The sequence below is a fragment of the Ptychodera flava genome, chromosome 7 (assembly GCF_041260155.1).
Source record: "Ptychodera flava strain L36383 chromosome 7, AS_Pfla_20210202, whole genome shotgun sequence".
Classification (NCBI taxonomy): Eukaryota; Metazoa; Hemichordata; class Enteropneusta; family Ptychoderidae; genus Ptychodera; species Ptychodera flava.
The window spans coordinates 36792996-36811934 of NC_091934.1; the positions used below are offsets into that span (position 1 = coordinate 36792996).

The 18939-nt window shown below is 39.6% G+C and overlaps 2 protein-coding genes and 1 long non-coding RNA gene across 3 annotated transcripts; all 3 read left to right on the forward strand.

Moving 5' to 3' along the window:
• Nucleotides 1-3976: 3976 nt before the first annotated feature.
• On the forward strand, nt 3977-5134 carry LOC139136472 (E3 ubiquitin-protein ligase TRIM56-like). The gene has a single exon (XM_070704198.1). The coding sequence runs from the start codon at nt 3977-3979 to the stop codon at nt 5132-5134; it is 1158 nt and encodes a 385-aa protein (XP_070560299.1).
• A 2319-nt stretch (nt 5135-7453) lies between these two features.
• Nucleotides 7454-8577, forward strand: LOC139137444 (uncharacterized). Its single transcript, XR_011553387.1, has 2 exons — nt 7454-7748; nt 7943-8577. It is a non-coding gene; the product is annotated as an uncharacterized lncRNA (long non-coding RNA).
• Nucleotides 8578-15554: 6977 nt separating this feature from the next.
• LOC139136473 (E3 ubiquitin-protein ligase TRIM56-like) lies at nt 15555-16676 on the forward strand. Its single transcript, XM_070704199.1, has one exon. The coding sequence runs from the start codon at nt 15555-15557 to the stop codon at nt 16674-16676; it is 1122 nt and encodes a 373-aa protein (XP_070560300.1).
• Nucleotides 16677-18939: the final 2263 nt, after the last annotated feature.

The following is an 18939-nucleotide window of genomic DNA, read 5'->3' on the forward strand; positions in this document are numbered from 1 at the left end:
CCTACCTAAAATATTTCACATGAGCCTCCTCTAGGGTCTTTGATTTCAACAACGCACTGAATTAGTTTGCTTGACTTGGTCAAGCAAAAGTATTCAGGAAAGAGTTAAAATGAATCACCTCAATAGGTTATCACAAAAATATTTTGAAATCACGGGACAATTCACAATTGTTGCCATTCTTTATACATAGTTTCCAATAAATGACTTTTTTTCAAATTTTAATTTTTTTCGTTTTGTGCAAACACTAACATAAACTTGCCACTCGTGTAATACCTTTCAAATCTTACAGGTTTTAAATTTCATATCTAGTTTCTCTATAATATTTTTGCATATACTCCCCAAAGTCTGTCCCCTTAAGTAGTCGAACTTAGGGCAATCTCTTGACCCCCTAAATTAAAATTATACTAACCTTTGATTTTCTAACATTCCCATTATACAAGCACCATTTTAATCTGACTTTTCTGTTTTTAATTGATAAAAGTAAACATATTCTGTGCTTCCATATATTGTCAACGATATATGTAAATTTGCTAAATAACAGGTGTCAAGACAATTTTTTTTCCTTTTTGTCTTCTGGACGTCGTCTAAAAGTTCAAACAAGATTTAACCACAAACAGGAAGAGAGATACTAATAGCGTATCAAGTTGTTGTCATGGGGACAAGCGTCCAATTCTTGCATTTGTTATTTATACAAATAATTATATACTGATACTGATATACATATCCGAAAAATGTCGGCACGCCCAATGAAATAAACCCTAATACCTTTCAATGAAATTCCCCAGCTCGGCGTTCTTTACCAAATCGGCAAGCACGTAGGATAGCAAAGTTAGAAGTTTCTTAAACTGCCCAAAGCAACAGTCATAAAGTATTCCTCGTTTTCAGCAAGTTGTACATATGAGATTCTTCGTCTTTGAGAGCGGAAGAAACAACATTGCATGTCGCAGTATTGCCATGAGTGTCTAGATGGCAACTGCTTACTTAAACTCTGTTGCTGAACTCCTCAAAACTTTTTTGCAGTTGATATCATCGCTATCACAGACCCACGTCTCTGGCATCAGCACTTAAAACGATCGGGAGCCGTTTCCCGACAAAATCGTCTCCATCCTCACGATCTTCTTTTTGATCGCCATCAAAAGAATCCTTTCTACCTTGCAGTTCTTTTTCTTCATGAACGTCGTCGTCAACGTCGCTGTTTTCTCTGTCAACCTCGCGAGCGACAGCACTTTCTTCAACTTTGCCATTTCCAACGATAGCCTCCTGGGACCTATCATCAAAGTGGCTGCCGTCTTCGCGAGCGTCGTCGCTACGAGTGCCATCTCTTTCACCGGCATCACTGTCGTCAAGGTTTGGTTTACCTCCATTATTAGCAATCAGATATCTTTCAGAGGCACCAGTGGTAGACAGACAGCTGGTTGAGTCAGTATCCGCGAAGGGCCTTTCCTCAGCAACGGCCATCGTCGGTCCGATTGGTACCTCCCCTCTTTGGTCTTGGTCTTGCTCACTCTCTCCTTGGCGGGTTACAGCGCCCTCATCATGCTGTACAAGTAAACTAGGCTTTGTACTTGTAAATTTGTCGTCTGCATTCGGGAAAATATGTTCAAATGTGAAATTGATTATTGTCGGCGAAATATCGCCATCATCGTAATCTCTGGATGCACGCAGCTTACCTGGCGATACATGCATTTCCACTTGTGTTTCCAGGGCATCTCGGGCCTGGCATACGATTTGTTCCTGCATAGATATGACGGTCGCTGGCGGTTGGCAAGCAGCTTTATCGATCGCCGAACGCGCCACAGCCACCCTATCTATCAGTGATTCAATTTCTTCAAGATGGGAAGTAAGGTGTTGACGTTTTGACTCATATTCAGATTCCAAAGGCTCCACCACTTTCGCCTTGAGAGATAAAATCTCCCGCTTTATGTCTTCGAATTTCTCTGTCGCTGTTTGCAGCATATTCTGGTAATAATTTTCAGCTTTACTCTTTTCACATTCGTAAAATCTTTTTGCAGCGCTTAACTCTCTATTGACCTCGACCTTGACTTCCGTGATCTGCGTGAATTTGCTCCGCAGGTCTCTTGAGTAGTTTTCCAGTTCCAATTTTAGCCCCTCGGTCGCATCTGCAATGGGAATGTATTCGTGTGTTTTGTGGTCGAACAGGGTGCATTCATAGCAGAGGCAGACTTTACAGGTCAGACAGTAGATTTTATGTTGATTTGCTTCGTGCTTGTCGCAAAATGAAATATTCTGCTGACAGAGATCTATGCTGTCGTCTTCGCATTCTGAGAGCGGGATTACCGCGTGTCCCTTCGTCAATCTCATTCTATGGTGAGCTTTTCTGCATACTTCACACAGCTTGATAGCACAATCAATACACCATGCCACTGGGGATGTGCTTTCGCACCCATCACAGATACTTGGACGTGTTGCCGGCGTGCAGCTCTCCACTAGAACAGCTTGGAGTGTTTCGGTAGCCAAGTTAGAAGGCAGATCGGGGACAGCCAGGTCTGTGGTAGTAAACGGCGTACGACATGTTGGGCATTTCGGTTTGGGTGTATCGCTGCAAAGTTGATCTAAACAACCCTGACAGAGAGTGTGTCGGCACTTCAGCTTTTTTGCGTCCCTGCATCGCTCCAGACAGATCTGGCAAATCGGGCTGTCTGGTTCAATTTCTTCCAGATGAGCAGCGTCCAAATTAAACTCAGCCATTGGAGATAGGGAGTTGCGTACTGAGCACTGCACTGCGCCGAAGCCAGTGTTATATCGCTTTTTGATTGCGGGGAAGTCCCATGAGTCACACAATAGCAGGTCAAAGCTTGGGGTTTCACATTTATCAGCAAACGAAAATGGCGAATACGGATTTACCAGCGACTAAATTTACTAAAGGAAACCACACATGTAAGCCCCGTGTAATGTGGTGAGCGGGGCGAATAGCTGTAGCGGAACACACAGCATCGTACGCAGGGCTAACCCAGGCACTAAACGTCAGATTCATGCTATGAATTAAAACCCTTGATTGAATAAGGGCTTCTAGATCAATACCAACGAAGGGTTGTCGCAAGAAAGGGGCGTCGATATTGCTAAAATTCAATACCTCTTCATTCCGTACTTTTAACATGATGCGGACCATGTATTTATGTACGTATATATTTTTAAACCAATAGTCAAAGAGTTTATTTAAAATTTTGGAATTATCTACGATAATTGTCAGTTTCGCTTTTACGAACGTGTCCGTTTCTGAACGCTGTAAACCGAGTTCGGCGAATTTGGTATGCGCATGCGTACATGATTTGGTAATTTTTCAACATGCAGTATGGACTTCGATCTCGTTGTTTAACCTGCTCAAAGTTTCATGATAAATCATAGATGATCTGATTTTTTACGTTATAAAACTGATAAACAAGAAATCGGTAACTTTAAAATTACCTGTCTTCATAGTTTATATTTGACAGACTGGTTTTATTGCTTACCACCAGTGGATTAATGGCACTTTCCACTAAAGCAACATGCAGTCATTCCGTACTTATGGCATGCGGACCCGTGTAACTATATACGTATATATTTTGAAACCAATATTCAAAGCGTTTATTTAAAAATTGAATTATCAACAATAATTATCGTTTTCGCTTCTGGTTCTACGAAAGCGGTCGCTTCCCCAGTCTGCAGTTTCTGTGAACTGAGTTCCCACTTCAACGAATTTCTGTAAGAGTCAATAAGCGCATGCGTACACGCAACGCAAATCGGGGGTCCCACTGTTCGGCTTCACAAGGTAGTCTTCATGATGCACGTTAATAATTAGGTGTAATATACGGTGCCAGTACTTTCTTGAGGATGAATGAATGCATTAATGTCACCCCCGTTGTCTACATTATCACAATATTCTAGGTTGCCAGCGCAAACGCTGTTCGAGTGAAATTTGAGTGAACAGGGACTGAGCACCGCCTCCGTCAAAGCTTGATTAGGCATAATCGACAATATGGCTTCAGCATTCCTTTCACAGATTAACGACGAGTTTCTGAAATGTCCGATATGTTGTGAAGATGCGATCAATCCTAAAGTTCTACCGTGTCTACATTCATTTTGTTTGAACTGTCTGAAGAAATTAGTTGACGCAGAAAGCAAGAATTTGGCCTGTCCAAAATGCCGGCAAGAAGTAGAACTTCCTGAAAACGGCGTGACTGGGCTTCAGGACAACTTTTTCATTTCCGATCTGGCCGAATCTGTGTCTACCTGGAAAAGTGTAGAAGACAAGGAGAACCAACCCGTCTGTTCTGGGTGTGTATCGAGAGACCCAGCGACTGCTCGTTGCCTGACCTGCCTAGATTTTATGTGTGAGAACTGCGTAGCGCTGCACAAACAGCTGCGTGTCTTCCGAAACCACTGCGTTGTTACGCTGGAAGAACTACGCAGCGGTGAACATGCTGATTCGCTCCGCGTGAAATTGGAACCTCTTCGCTGTGAACAACACGACGGCGAGGTGCTCCGATTCTACTGTCCGCGCTGCAAAGTTCCTATATGTCGTGACTGCACAGTCCTTGATCATCCGAAACCTGACCATGCTTTCATCAATTTAAAGGACGCCGTTCAAAATCAACGGGGAGATTTGAAGACCCTACTGGAGAGCACAACAAGCAAACTGAATGGTTTCAAAGGCGCTGTGGTCAACGCCGAAAATGCGATGGAAAAACTGGGTGAAAACAGAAAGAAAGCAGAAGAGGACGTGAAGAAGGTGGCAGAGGACCTAAAAGCGAAAATTGACAACGACAAAGATGCATTGCTACGTCAAATAGAAGACCAGGCTAACGCAAAAGACAAACAGCTGCAAGCCAATATGGATAGCTTACAACTTGACCTGTGTAAGTTGACAAGCGCGTGTGAGTTAACAGAGAATATCCTGGAAGTTGGTACCGAGTGGGAAATCATCTCTCTTAACCAGCAACTGGCAAACAGAATGCAAGAGTTGGAAAACACTCAGTTACAGCAACAGGAGAGTCAACTGCGAGTTCTGCGATATATTGCCTTGGTCAAGTATACCGTGGACGATTCCACTAATCTGATAGGGAACATAGATACACAGAACCCATCTGAAGAAGTAACAAACCTTTGGAAACGTTGCCAGTGGTCGCTGATATAGGCAACGAAAATACTTTACAGCAACTTCAAACTGCACCAGTCATCGTTGATGTGGCAGTCCCCCCGCCCCGCTCAGGTATGTTAATGCATGGGCATAGGCTTACATACATGTAAAATAAGTTTGAACATACTTTTTAATCAGACCTGGTCAGAAAATTTTGAAAATTGCCAAAAATATGTTTTGCATTTGATTGAGTTGAAATTTATCATAATATATTACCTAAGTCAGATCACGTGACCATAATCTATTATTTTCCCGCCAAAATTGTATATTGCAAATTACTGAATATTCCAACCGTTAAACATCAAAATATTTAAAATATTATGACCAATTAATGTAAAATGGGATGGGAACTTGTGTTAGAACTAGTGGCAGATGCAAAATTATTGAATTTTGAATAACATTTCTTCACAAAAAACAACAAATACAATATTTTTGACGTTTTACGTAAATATTTTGAATATCAGAAAGAAGTATAGATAGAGTTTCATGAGTGCCATGTATTTTTGAAAGAATATGATAGATGTTGTTTCCAAAAGTGCAGAGAAAATCAAGAAAATTTAGCGGCTTACGGTTGGAATATTAAATTAATAAAGACATAAATTTTGGCGGGAAAATATCAGATTTGGTCACGTGACTCAACTCGTCAAGATTTAGGCAGACATTAATTTTAAAGAATTTAATAATTCCAATAATTAGGCCAAATATCAATCAAATTGCGTGGTTTTATAAGATAACTGATCATTTTCTTATTTTTGGGCTTGATGGGTACAAACACCCATGCATTAACTTACTTGAGCGCTTATTAAATTGGGATTGTCACTATCGGTGGGCCAGTGTTTGTCTGTTTTCACACTTGAAATGTGGTGCCGTGATATCAGTTTCTTGTAACTATATATGAAATAGCTCTAAAAAAATTGCCATCAGAAACACTAGGTTTTGTTAATGGCTGTCCAAGTGCAAGACTTTATACCTGAAAATGCATAATATATATCGGAATATGATAAAAAAATGGTATCTTTTCAGTTTGCTGTGCAATATCATTTGGATGACAGTTATATTTTGATATTACCGTTTCAGACACAATATGGTTTTAGGTTTTTGCCATGGTCATCTTCTTTTTCTGAAGTATTAAGATGCTTAAAAACGTGGGTGTGTGGAGTGTTGTCTTTTCCAGACATATTGGTTTTAGGTTTTTGAAACAATGGAGTTTCTAAATTGGCAGACACAACATCTATTTTCTCTGTCTGTGCGGTTGTTGCAATGCTGAGATAATTACTGTTTTATTCACACTATCATTTATGTGTATATTTGGAGTTCTTCTTTGAGTTTCTTCAAGTGTTTGCTTATGTTTTCTTGCATTGACAAAGTTAGTTTATGGGATGCTGAAAAACTCTGATTTTTGTGAAATGATTTCCTATGCGGACATGTTCATAGCAGTTTATTGAATATCATATAAGATAAATATCATATAAGTACTGATTTTGTTACATATTACGGTTGCATCAATGCTATACCAAATTCATGGAAACGCATCATGCGTGGGAACAATAGTGAATGTAGAGTACCTTTGACTGAGAGGATTAGAATTGATAAAGGGAAAGGTGATACAAGGGACTTCTACAAACCTTTTTTGAAAAATGGTTTTGTGCGTGCTACTTCAGAATCCAAATTTTATAACCTAAGTGACAACGATCAACATGAGGTAAATTGGAAACAAATATGGGGACTTCCATATAAAATAACAACAGAAGAAAAGCTCAGAGTCTTCCAATTTAAAATTCTTCATCGAATCTTGCCCACAAACCTATTTTTATTTCGTAATAAAATCAAACCAAATAGCAATTGTAAATATTGTAGTCAAGAGGAGACACTTGAGCACCTTTTCTGGTATTGTAAAAATGCGCAGAATTTTTGGAAAGGCTTTGAAGCTTTATGTAATTCAAGACTAAGTAATAAGCTCTCACTATCATGTTACACTGTACTTTTTGGCATTCGTGATAATCAAGAAACAATTCTTGTAAATCATCTTATTTTAATTGCAAAATATCAACTTTACGCCATTAGATATGCCAATACTAAGTTAACTGTCAATTTCTTTGTCCAAAAAGTGAAAGAAGTAATGTACATGGAACAAAAATTTCTCACCAAAAAGAAGTTTGAAGCAAAGTGGGCTCCTTTGGGCCAATTGTAATGTTTAGACTCGTACGCTGTCTTTTTTCTTGTTTGTTTTTCCTTTGTGATGTGTTTTTCCTGCTTTGTTTTTTTTGTCCTTAATTGTGAAAGTTCTGCGATATATTGCCTTGGTCAAGTATACCGTGGACGATTCCACTAATCTGATAGGGAACATAGATACACAGAGCCCACCTGAAGAAGAATAAGATGACCAAGCCTTTCGCATCGTTGTCAATGGACACTTGTGTTGGTATTGTATCCACAAAATTTAATAGCATAACTCTTTTTTATACATAAGGAACTATCGACTGACGTTAATATTTCAAAGGGCATCGCACAGATCTATTTGTAATAAATTATCAGAAATATGTTTTATTGACGTCACTCCTATACAAGTAATTGCGCACATAACAGGTTCGGAAGTCTGTTAAGATGAAAGGTATACTGTCACCTGTTCCAATTTTACCACAGTTACCATGGAAAGAGAAAATCTAACCAATCACAGATTTTAAGCGGGTGGCCGCTTTTTAAAAACAGCGCCCTCACACTGGTATATTGAATACAAGGAACGCCCCTTTGACCATATATGGGCATATTTAGATTACAGGTGACTGAAGTCTGTTAAGATGAAAGAATTACTAGATACACAATAACTACTATATAAATCAGATAAGCAACGGAAATATTCTAGAACACTTTGAAGTATAGCTGCATATTTTTGAACAATATTTGATTTTCATTGTAATGAGCAGGATTTCAATTTAGCTAAAAAGGATATGCTGATCATAGTTAAGATACGGAAAAGTATAAAGAAGCTTAAATAAGCGAATTGACAGACTACGCTAAATGTTAGAATAGATCCGTCACTTCAGAGCGCTACGGGGAGGGGGCGTAGGGAGTGCCCTCGAGCGAATAATCTGATGGAAATGTTATGCACCTTGAGAGACTGAGGCGCGTGGTTGTGCTAGTGTCACATCTCTCGTGGAAATTTCCACTTCTGACGGTCACAATTTTTACTGCATTTGACAATAGCGATTATGATTAGATGTTGTTTCAAGTTGATAACAAATGTAAATCATAGCTGAACTTCAACTTGTATCTAATCTTCAGCATTCATTCGTAGTTGATCTACTTTCTTAAACACCTGGATGAGATCACCCAACCAAAATAATATCATTCTTTTATGCAGTTATTTTTTGTAATTCATGTAAGACTTGCATAATTTTACAGTGTTACACTCAAATGAAATAAAACTAGCGTTAGTAAACTATTATCATCACAGAATCGTCTTTCACTGCTTGTATGCCCGTGTTCCATTCAGCTGATAAGTCAAAAATGAAAGTGAAAACTTCCAAGAAGAGCTTGCTCGCCTTACTTTGAACCACCTGGACGTGTGAACTTCAGTGATTTGTAAATATGTCTTCGATGTCATCAGAACAATAGTATTTCATCAAAAACAAAAAATCCTAACTGAAACTTTCCCTTACAAAAGCCCGGATGACACGGTGGAAATTCCAGGGCGGGTGAAAGGTCACGCGTCCTCAATGATTTCTATTGTGATCGGATTCCACCACGGCGCCTCGGGAAAACAACTGCTGAAACGTAAAATACGTACTAAACCTATAGTCTCCTTCAAAGTTTACTCCTTGGTTTTAACGTGTTTTCCCAGAGATTCCAGTCTTTTCTCTAGCGGAAATTTCCTAGTATCGACTTCGAGTAACTTGTTGAACCAAGTTCGTAAAAAAATCCCGGGAGGGGTATACATGAACTATTGAACTAGTGCTTCCAACAGACAACGATGAAGTAAGAAAAATCTTAGACATCTTAAACAAAACCATCGTTTCTCCAGCTGATAAGAAATGGAGGAATTTATCATCTTCACCGAGTCTTCTTATTGTTCGGAAGAATAAAAATACTGTGACGTGATTGTAAATGTCTGCACAACCATCATATAGACTTGTCGTCTCAGCTCTCATATGCCGGGCTATATATTTAGTGTCAGCTGAACTGTGAACGGTGCTGTATTCCAGTACCTAGGGCAAAGTGGAAGCGTCGAGACATAAACGGAAACATTCTGTAAATATTGAAGGAAAAGAGTAGCTTGTTTAAGATGAATTATATAGTGGCAACACTCTTGAATATTGTCAGCCGACTATAGGCCATTGTGTATGAAGAGACCTTGGTCCGAGCGATTAACCGAACAACTCGAAATATGTTAAGATTTCCGCATACGACTTAAACGTCTTCCGCGTTTATGATGATATCACTAGAACAGTCAAGTCAGAAAGCCAAATTCGAACATCACATGTGCTTCCAAACCATCCATGGCCGGCTTAGCTGAGTAACAGTGTAGCATAACAACATGGCCGACAGTAAGCTCTACATGGTAGTATAAGCCCCTTAGGATTTTTCCCAGCTTTACTGTCTAGCTATATAATAACTGGTTTCCCTGTCTGTTTGCAGTTTTACAACGAGTAGTTAACATTTCGACGGTTTCCTGAAAAGTACCATGTCGTCAAATGCTGGTAGATATAAGTAATTTTGTTTCACCTTGTGCCGATTGAATTTTAGCAAACTGTCAAGTATCTCATTTACTCAGACTCCTTTATTGCCCAATCTATCAGAAAGCTCGCTGAAGTACTTAAGTTCATTGTCCCTATAGTGCTTCTTGGAGCTACGTTCGTTTCGGTGAATCAAGATTTGTACATATAAGTCGCTTACTCTGTCGGTGATAGGGAGGAGGGGCCCTGGGGGCTCCAACACCAAAACAACGGGCATCAAATACCTGACAGGACGGAAAGTGTTGATATGTGGGACTTTGGGCTATAACATCAGTAGATCATTGTTGTTTCTGTATTATCGTCACTGATCAAGGAAGAGTTTCTGAATATTACGCGTTGTTTAAGCAACAACAATAATGAAGTTGTTCAATTCAATAATAAGACGTACACATAAAATCAAAGTTAGATAGTTTCTATGATAGTACGAGCCAAATAAGGGAGCCTTCAGTTATTATGACCTGGGTAGGCCAGCAAAATCCTTTGACCTGTGAGGTATCTGATTTGGAGAACTTCAAAAGGGTCATGTTTATTTCAAACACCGGAATTTCAAAAATAATCTAGCCAGGCAAAAAAGCCTCGTTTAAATGTAAAAACCTAAAAGTAAACGTGGTATACGTTTTCGTTGTCTGAAGTCGGTAAATTGCGGTCAGTATACCAGTATACATGTATGTTCTGCCTAGCTGACTCCCTGTCTTGGGCAAGTCTACAAGTTTGTCTTACAACATCTTTTTAATTACAAGCAGAGTGGAAATGACAGCTTTTTAGCATGTTTTTGTGAAGTTAGGCAAGCCTGAGATGAAAGTTATATTGCACACAAAGGCCTTGAGTTTGTTCAGAAGTCCATTTCTAGCTGTTATTCATGAACAAATGCACAAAACTCATGTCGGAAATGAAACAGGTATATTTTACAACCATTTTCAGTAATAGATAGCGAAGCCACTGCAGTGAACTGCAATAAAACTGCTCACACTAATTAGTTTCAGCTTTAGCCAGCTGGAAAAGTCGACAACATTGCATGTCCCATGCAGACAGTTTGTCTGGGGAAGTTGAAATAAGAAAGATTTGTATATGGACCAGTGCATGGTAATGTTACATCGTATCTTAATCTTGAACACAGGGTGCCAATCGTAAATTCTCATTTACAACCCGAGCCTCAGACAGAGCTAGTTTTGCCTTTGTACAAGCAGACTTTTCGTCTATATTAGTAGCATTGTTCAACACCAAAGTGGCCACGGCTACAGCTGAAACTAATTAGTGTAAGCAGTATTATTGCAGTTCAATGCGGCAGCTTCGCTACCTAATACTGAAATGGTTGTAATGTTCTTTTCTAACTTCATTAGAATTAGTATTGCTTTGTGATGAAAATGAAATACATGTACTAGTTCGTGAATTATACGCAATGTTTATTTATTGTAATTCTCACCAAATGAATACTAAACATAAAAAATATTGTGTTGTATCAGGATGTATTCTGGTACCTCCTCACTTGTGGCAAGCTTCATTCTATACTTTGACATTGAGTAAGACATTTTCAGTGCTGATACCTAAGCCTACGTGATTAGCCTTTTCGGTGTCCCCTACATGGCCTTTAATACACCGTGGCAATTGTACAGAATTTAGCGAATGTGAAAAAGGTGATCTTGTTCAATAAACTTTCTTTTTTGCTTTGATTGGGCTCTTCGTAGAATCTGCTGCATGATCCATAAACAGAGAACTAGTTGTCTGAGATATACAGTCTGCCCGAGTGAATACATCGTGCATTGTGTTGTGCAGACAAACGCATGCATGGCTGAATGCAGTCACATAACAGATGTGTAACCCTAATGACCCAGTCTTACAGCATGCACACCAACACGCCTCTCCCACATTACATGTAAATACAGTAAGTCCACTCATGACAATACGATGCTTTCAATCGGGCTCGAACCCACAACGCACGGCACCCAAACACCCAGTGCAGAGGCCACAGACAAAACCGCTCGGCCAAATCCCCAATCTCAAAAAAAGAAAATAAAGCAATGAAGCTATCCGCTAGCATCCAGATAGTGTTGTGACAATGGTTTCCTCCTTGACGTCCCACATTAATCACAGAGAACTCTGGCTCGTTGTTTGTTTTGGTTTGTTTGTTTTGTTTGTTTGTTTACAATTACAGTCAATAAATACTTTACAAAGTTTTAATACAATCCCACATAAATGAAATAAAGCATACTCCGACTTTATCGTGAGGAGTAAACAGTCATGAATGTTCTCCATTCTCTCTGAAAAGTCAGCGTTAGGTTTCAGAGAGAGTGTTGGACACCCAGGAGTGGCATCTGCCACACGTTTTTGCATTGAGACCCTTTTGATAGGAACACAAGGCATAGACAGTGGATTTTTAATTGCCACGCAGAAGCAGGTATCTCGACATCTCGTCAATCCAGGATGAAAAGAAGCGATTCCACGGATTTCATCTTGTATAGATATTCAATTCAAGCGCTCACGAACATGGGAGCGGACACGGCCACGGATCACGATTCGTGTATGAATGGATCCATAGCCTCTAGGATTCTCAATTGAATGAAGTGTACTTATTGACGTAAAAACTCAGATTAATGATTATACACAACGTGCACATTTATGATTTAACAGATTGTTACACAACGTGCAAGGTGAAGAACTAAAACATGTTGGAATCACTATGCAACTGCATTTCATAAATAGTTTTCATATTTGAGAAAAATGAAATTACAATTATTTCAATGAAATGTACACGTTTATTTGGAAATTCACACACATTTACAACACTCCAGATAGACGAACGTACAAAAAACACATTTACACTTTACGATATACTTTGATACTTATCTACATACTTCTTGTCGAGTAGATATGGATAGATAATCCTATACTGGAGAAAATGAGAGGATCTCTATCCAATTTATTTCTCAAAATCGAATTTATTTCGTTGGATTTGGATTACTCCATTGTATTGAGCATACTAGTAAGGTCAGGTCAATTCAGATGTATATCCCAAATAAGGAAAGTTCATTAAATATGCAAATAAGGAATTGGCTGAAGTAAAAATGCTTAATGCCTTTCATGGGTATTGTATCATAGTGACTGCAATACATGCAGCAAGATTCGTCAACTTTGGTCTAGTCAATTAAGATATATATCTCCAATTGGGAAAGTTCATTACATATGCAAATAAGGAATTGGCTGAAGTTAAAATGCTTAATGACTTTCAATAATGTTAAGTCATAGTATCTTCAATATACATACCAAGTTTCGTCAATTTTGATCAGGTCAATTCAGATATATATCCCTAATTAGGAAAATTCGGTAAATATGCAAATTAACAATTATCTTTCATGTCACCCTTTCAGGGCTGATATATCTTGGTGGGATCAATATTTGTAGCAAATCTCATCAAATTGTGTACAGTCGTTCTCAATGTATATCCGTTTTTTTCTAAAATCATTAATTATGCAAATGAGCCAAAAGTAAGGAAGCTACACCCACAAAAAAACTAATCCCTCTTGCCATTTGCAAACTGAATACGTGTACCAGATTTGATTCTGATCTGATTAGCCGTTTTGGAGATATCGGGCACACAGACAGACACATAGACAGACAGACACACAGACAGACATTGCTGCGACATAAGCTCACGTGTGTGAACACGTGAGCTAAAAACCAAACAATTGTAACGCCCCCCTGTTGATATATCATCTGGAATCGTCCCTCGCGTGGCCAAGGCGTATAAAGGTTGACTCAAGATCGTACGAAAAGTAGATAGGAGATAGCGTGATACTTTTAATCAATTATTTGTAGACGTTGAATGAGAACAATCGGGAACGGGATGTTTCATGGTGTAATCTTATTTATCTTAAGAAACAATCTAAGACTGGCGGGAAAATTACCACGTGATTACCACTGTCATTATGTAAATCTAGAGACATATATATTTTACTTTGTAGATAATTTACGATAGAGACATTACGGATCAGACCTTTGATAGTGAATGATACGGTCGCCATTTTGTAATAAAGTATACTTTTGGGCTACAATCTACATCTTTGTGTGTCAACTTCAGTAAAGCATTACGAACCAGACTGGTACCTCAACTCGCAGGGGCCGTGGATAATTAAAACATGCACACGGTAAACGAAACTAAGTGCGTTTGTCCTCAACCCCACTTCCCTCCTCCCCTATACGAAAGTTTGGAAGTGCGAAAATCCAACCAAGCCTCATTCTGTATCTGCATCCAACAATCGGTGATTACGTCGCTATGAAATCATGCATACCCTACCGACCGCCCCTCCCCCGCATACCCCCTCTAAAATCAATCTCTGTTCAGTGCCAACTCAACAATGACGCAACCAATAGAATGAAATGAAACAGTGTATCCAAAATGATTGCTACGTTATTTTACTCGTGCACTGATTCACATGTATGTCAAAAGAACGCTGGTGTAGCCCTGGTGCCGTACTGGCCTGGTACACGCCAAACACTGTAGCGATATTTTGCCAAACAGAAAAATGTGAAGCGAGATATTGGGATTTTTGCGCACGGTAATCGAAATACAGCCAACCCCCCTAAACACAGAAGTTGCGTTTACCGTGCGTGTGTTTTAATTATGTACGGCCCCTAAATACGAGCGTGGCACAATGACAGTACGTTTTGTAAAAAGCAGTTCTCAGTTTGATATTGAAGATCAAAGAATATGCAGGAAGGGAAAATCTGTGACCTTCTTGTGTCATTTCTCCAGCTGCCAGCTTCTAGTGAAAAGCCTGAATACAGTATGGTTAGTTGTAAAATGGTTATTGAACGGAAGTCCATTAAAATGTATGTTTCTGTAATAATAAAGGAAGAATTAACAACAGTTCTGTTTTGTCCTAGATCCTGTGGAAAAAAATGGAGAAATTGATGTGTACAATGGTGCAGTCTGGCTGCAATCTGATGTGTTTTCAATTTGAATTTTACTGGTGTAGGATACTCCAAGGTGGAGAGCACTAGAGGGGGTGTAGAAAATTTTGAGAAATTGGTGTGTGCAATCTTAGAGGTATTTCAATTCATTTCACACCAAAAATTGAGCAACCCCCTTGAAGTTTTCAAATTTTTGAGTGACACCCCCCCTCACATTCCTCCGACCCCCAGGCCGTAAATAATGACGGCTCCCTTACAGTTTGTGTTGAGGCTTGGCTTCTGAACCCACATTCCAGCTTCAGTGCGATCGGGTATTTGGTTGCGGATAGACCTCCGGGGTGAAAATTAGCATATCGCTTAGATCGGTGATTATTTCCCGCCAAATATGCTAATTTTCACCCAGAGGTCTTATACCGCAACCACGCCCAAATTTAAATACCCTCGCTTGCCGTTCATAACCTCTAAATAATGCGCGTGCGTACATGATGAGCTCAAGTACAAACCGGGGGGCCGTACTATTAGGCTTCACAAGTAGTCTTATTTACATATGTAAGCGGTATGTAGGTAATGTAATGCTATGTTATGTAAGGTATGAGCACTTCAGTGATGATTGTGAACTGCATGAGTGTCGTCCCCTTATTCTATGTTATTGTTGAGGGATCAAACGCTGATCGAGATAGCGAAGGTAGTGAGAGCAGCGGCTGGGCATCGCCATCGTCAGAACTTGATTAGGCAACGTAATAGAGGGACCGTGATTAGACCCTAATTTATCGACAATGGCTTCCGCATTTCTATCACAGATCAACGACGAGTTTCTGAAATGTCCGATTTGTTGTGAAGATGCGATCAATCCTAAAGTCCTACCATGCCTACACTCATTTTGTTTGAACTGTCTGAAGAAATTAGTTAACGCAGAAAGCAAGAATTTGGTCTGTCCAAAATGCCGACAAGAAGTAGAACTTCCGGAATCCGGCGTGACTGGGCTTCAGGACAACTTTTTCATTTCCGATCTGGCCGAATCTGTGTCTAACTGGAAAAGCGTGGAAGACAAGGAAAACCAACCCGTCTGTTCTGGATGTATATCGAGAGACGCAGCGACCGCTCGTTGCCTGACCTGCCTAGATTTCATGTGTGAGAACTGCGTAGCGCTGCACAAACAACTGCGTGTCTTTCGAAATCACTGCGTTGTCACGCTGGAAGAACTACGCAGTGGTGAACACGCTGATTCCCTCCGAGTGAAATTGGAACCTCTTCGCTGTGAACAACACGACGGCGAGGTGCTCCGATTCTACTGTCCCCAGTGCAAAGTTCCTATATGTCGTGACTGCACAGTCCTTGATCATCCTAAACCTGACCATGCTTTCATCAGATTAAAGGACGCCGTTGAAAATCAACGGGGAGATTTGAAGACCCTACTGGAGAGCACAACAAGCAAACTGAATGGTTTCAAAGGCGCTGTGGTCAACGCCGAAAATGCGATGGAAAAACTGGGTGAAAACAGAAAGAAAGCAGAAGAGGACGTGAAGAAGGTGGCAGAGGACCTAAAAGCGAAGATTGACAACGACAAAGATGCATTGCTACGTCAAATAGAAGACCAGACCAACGCAAAGGACAAACAACTGCAAGCCAATATGGATAGCTTACAACTTGACCTGTGTAAGTTGACAAGCGCGTGTGAGTTAACAGAGAATATCCTGGAAGTTGGCACCGAGTGGGAAATCATCTCTCTCCACCAGCAACTGGCAAACAGAATGCAAGAATTGGAAAACACCGCATTGCAGCAACAAGAGAATGAACTGCAAATTCTGCGACATATTGCGTTGGCCACGTGTACCGTGGACGATTCCACCAATCTCATAGGGAAAATAAATACACAAAACCCACCTGCAGAAGAATAAGATGGCCAAGCCTTTCGGATCGTTGTCAATGGACACTTGCTTTGGTATTGTATCCACAAAATTTAATAGCATAACTCTTTTTAATGGATAGGGAACTATCAAAATATCAGAAATATCTTTTATTGACATTATTCCTATACAAGTAATTGCGCACATAACAGATTGGAAGTCTGAAAGAATTACTAGATACACAGTAACTAACATATAATTCAGATAGGCAACGGAAATACTGTAGAACACTTTTATTTGAAGTATAGCTGCATATTTTTTTAACAATTTTTGATTTTCATTGTAATACGCAGGTTTTTTAGTCCCCGCGGACGAAGTCCGGCGGGGACCAATAGATTGGGTCCCGTCTGTCCGTCCGTCCGTCCGTCCGTCATCAACAGTTTCTCAGACACTGCTAAACCAATTTCGTTCAAACTTGGCACAAAGGCATAGCACTATGACCTACAAATGCACGTTGATTTATTTTGTGATATGATCCAATATGGGCGCGAGGCGGCCATTTTGTTGCGAATTTTCATGTCTTCGGACCATAACTCAGACATCCTTGAACAGATTCTGTTCAAACTTGACACAAAGGCATAACACTATGGCTTTTATATCCTTGTGAAATTATTTTGCGATACAATCCAATATGGGCGCGAGGTGGCCATTTTGTTGCGATTTTTCATGTCTTTGGACCATAACTCAGACATCCTTGAACAGATTCTGTTCAAACTTGGCACAAAGGCATAACACTATGGTCTACATGTGCATGTCAAATTATTTTGCGATACGATCCAACATGGCCTCGAGGCGGCCATTTTGTTGCGATTTTTCATGTCTTTGGACCATAACTCATACATCCTTGAACAGATTGTGTTCAAACTTGGCACAGAGGCATAACACTATGGCCTACATGTGCATGTCAAATTATTTTGCGATACGATCCAATATGGCCGGAAGGCGGCCATTTTGTTTGCCATTTTTTGTGTCTTCAAACCATAACTCAAACATCCTTGAATTGATTCTGTTCAATCTTGGCACAAAGGCATAAGGGGCAACGTCAAAAGTTCAATGAAGGATAAAAAACTTAATTCTTTTAGTTTGGGGGTGGGGGGGTTTTGACCTAAAAAAGTTTCTATCCTACAAATCGATTTAAGGTAAAAATTGCCAGGGAATGAATATTTTGAAAAAATAGAGCAGAAATGCACACTTTCGTGTTGAAGCCAGCGGAGGGAGTTGTTTTAACACGTGTATAGCTGCACTGGCCTTAGTGTAAACAATGCAGGCTGTTGGCTTCTGTTGCACCATAAACGGTAGTTTCTCTACTGTCTATGGTTGCACTCGGAATTTTTAATTGTATTTTGCTACATTTCTGGTGCACGTGTAGTCCGCCTGAATGGAGCAGTGTGAACTGAGTTGTTACAACCACCAGGACAGTTGAGATAGTTTTTATACCTCTGGAAGGAGAAACCTGGACTTTATTGTTGTTGTTCTTGTTCATTCATTGATAAACTTCAAGTTTGTTGTTAGTATGTTGTATTTACATTGGATGAAACACAAAGTTAAAGTGTGTTCCCAATCTTAAGCCCCACTAGCTGTATCTTTTAGCATTATTTTTATGATTTTACTTTCAAACTAAAATAAGTTGGTGACAATGTAGTCATTTAGGTCTGTGTACACACTTATTATTAACTACCTGCCGGGGCTATATATGCAATTTTGAACAAGATAAAGATTACACTGCGATTAAATGTTCGCCCAAACATTAAATCACAGCCCCATGCAGAAAAGCTAAAACCCTTGATACTATGCATATCTGCACTGAAATCTTCATATAAACTGCACAGAGTAGTCAAAATTGTAATGCACAAGGGTGAATGTTTTCAACTGTGACATTGTATGTTCTGATTCCTTTTTAATATTACCAATTTTTGAAAATGCCAGGAAATCAAAATGACCGTTAAAATTTTAACTTACATGTCAAATGTTTCTGAAAGGAATGGTTTCCCAATGCAGTAAAAGTTCATATCTCTTCAGAGGGTAGATTTCAGAAAGGAGAGAATAGGTAGATAATTTGAGGTCAACAAATTTCACGAGTTACAGCTAGTGGGGCTTTAACGATGCATTAATTTATTTCACCCCTAAATTGACTGATCCTTAGCTTCGCTTTACATAGAAAGAGCCTGGCAACAGGTTCAATATAAGTCAATTAAGTTTCTATGGGGGATGGGGGGGTTTGGGGGAAACTAAGGGAATTAAGTTTTTTATCCTA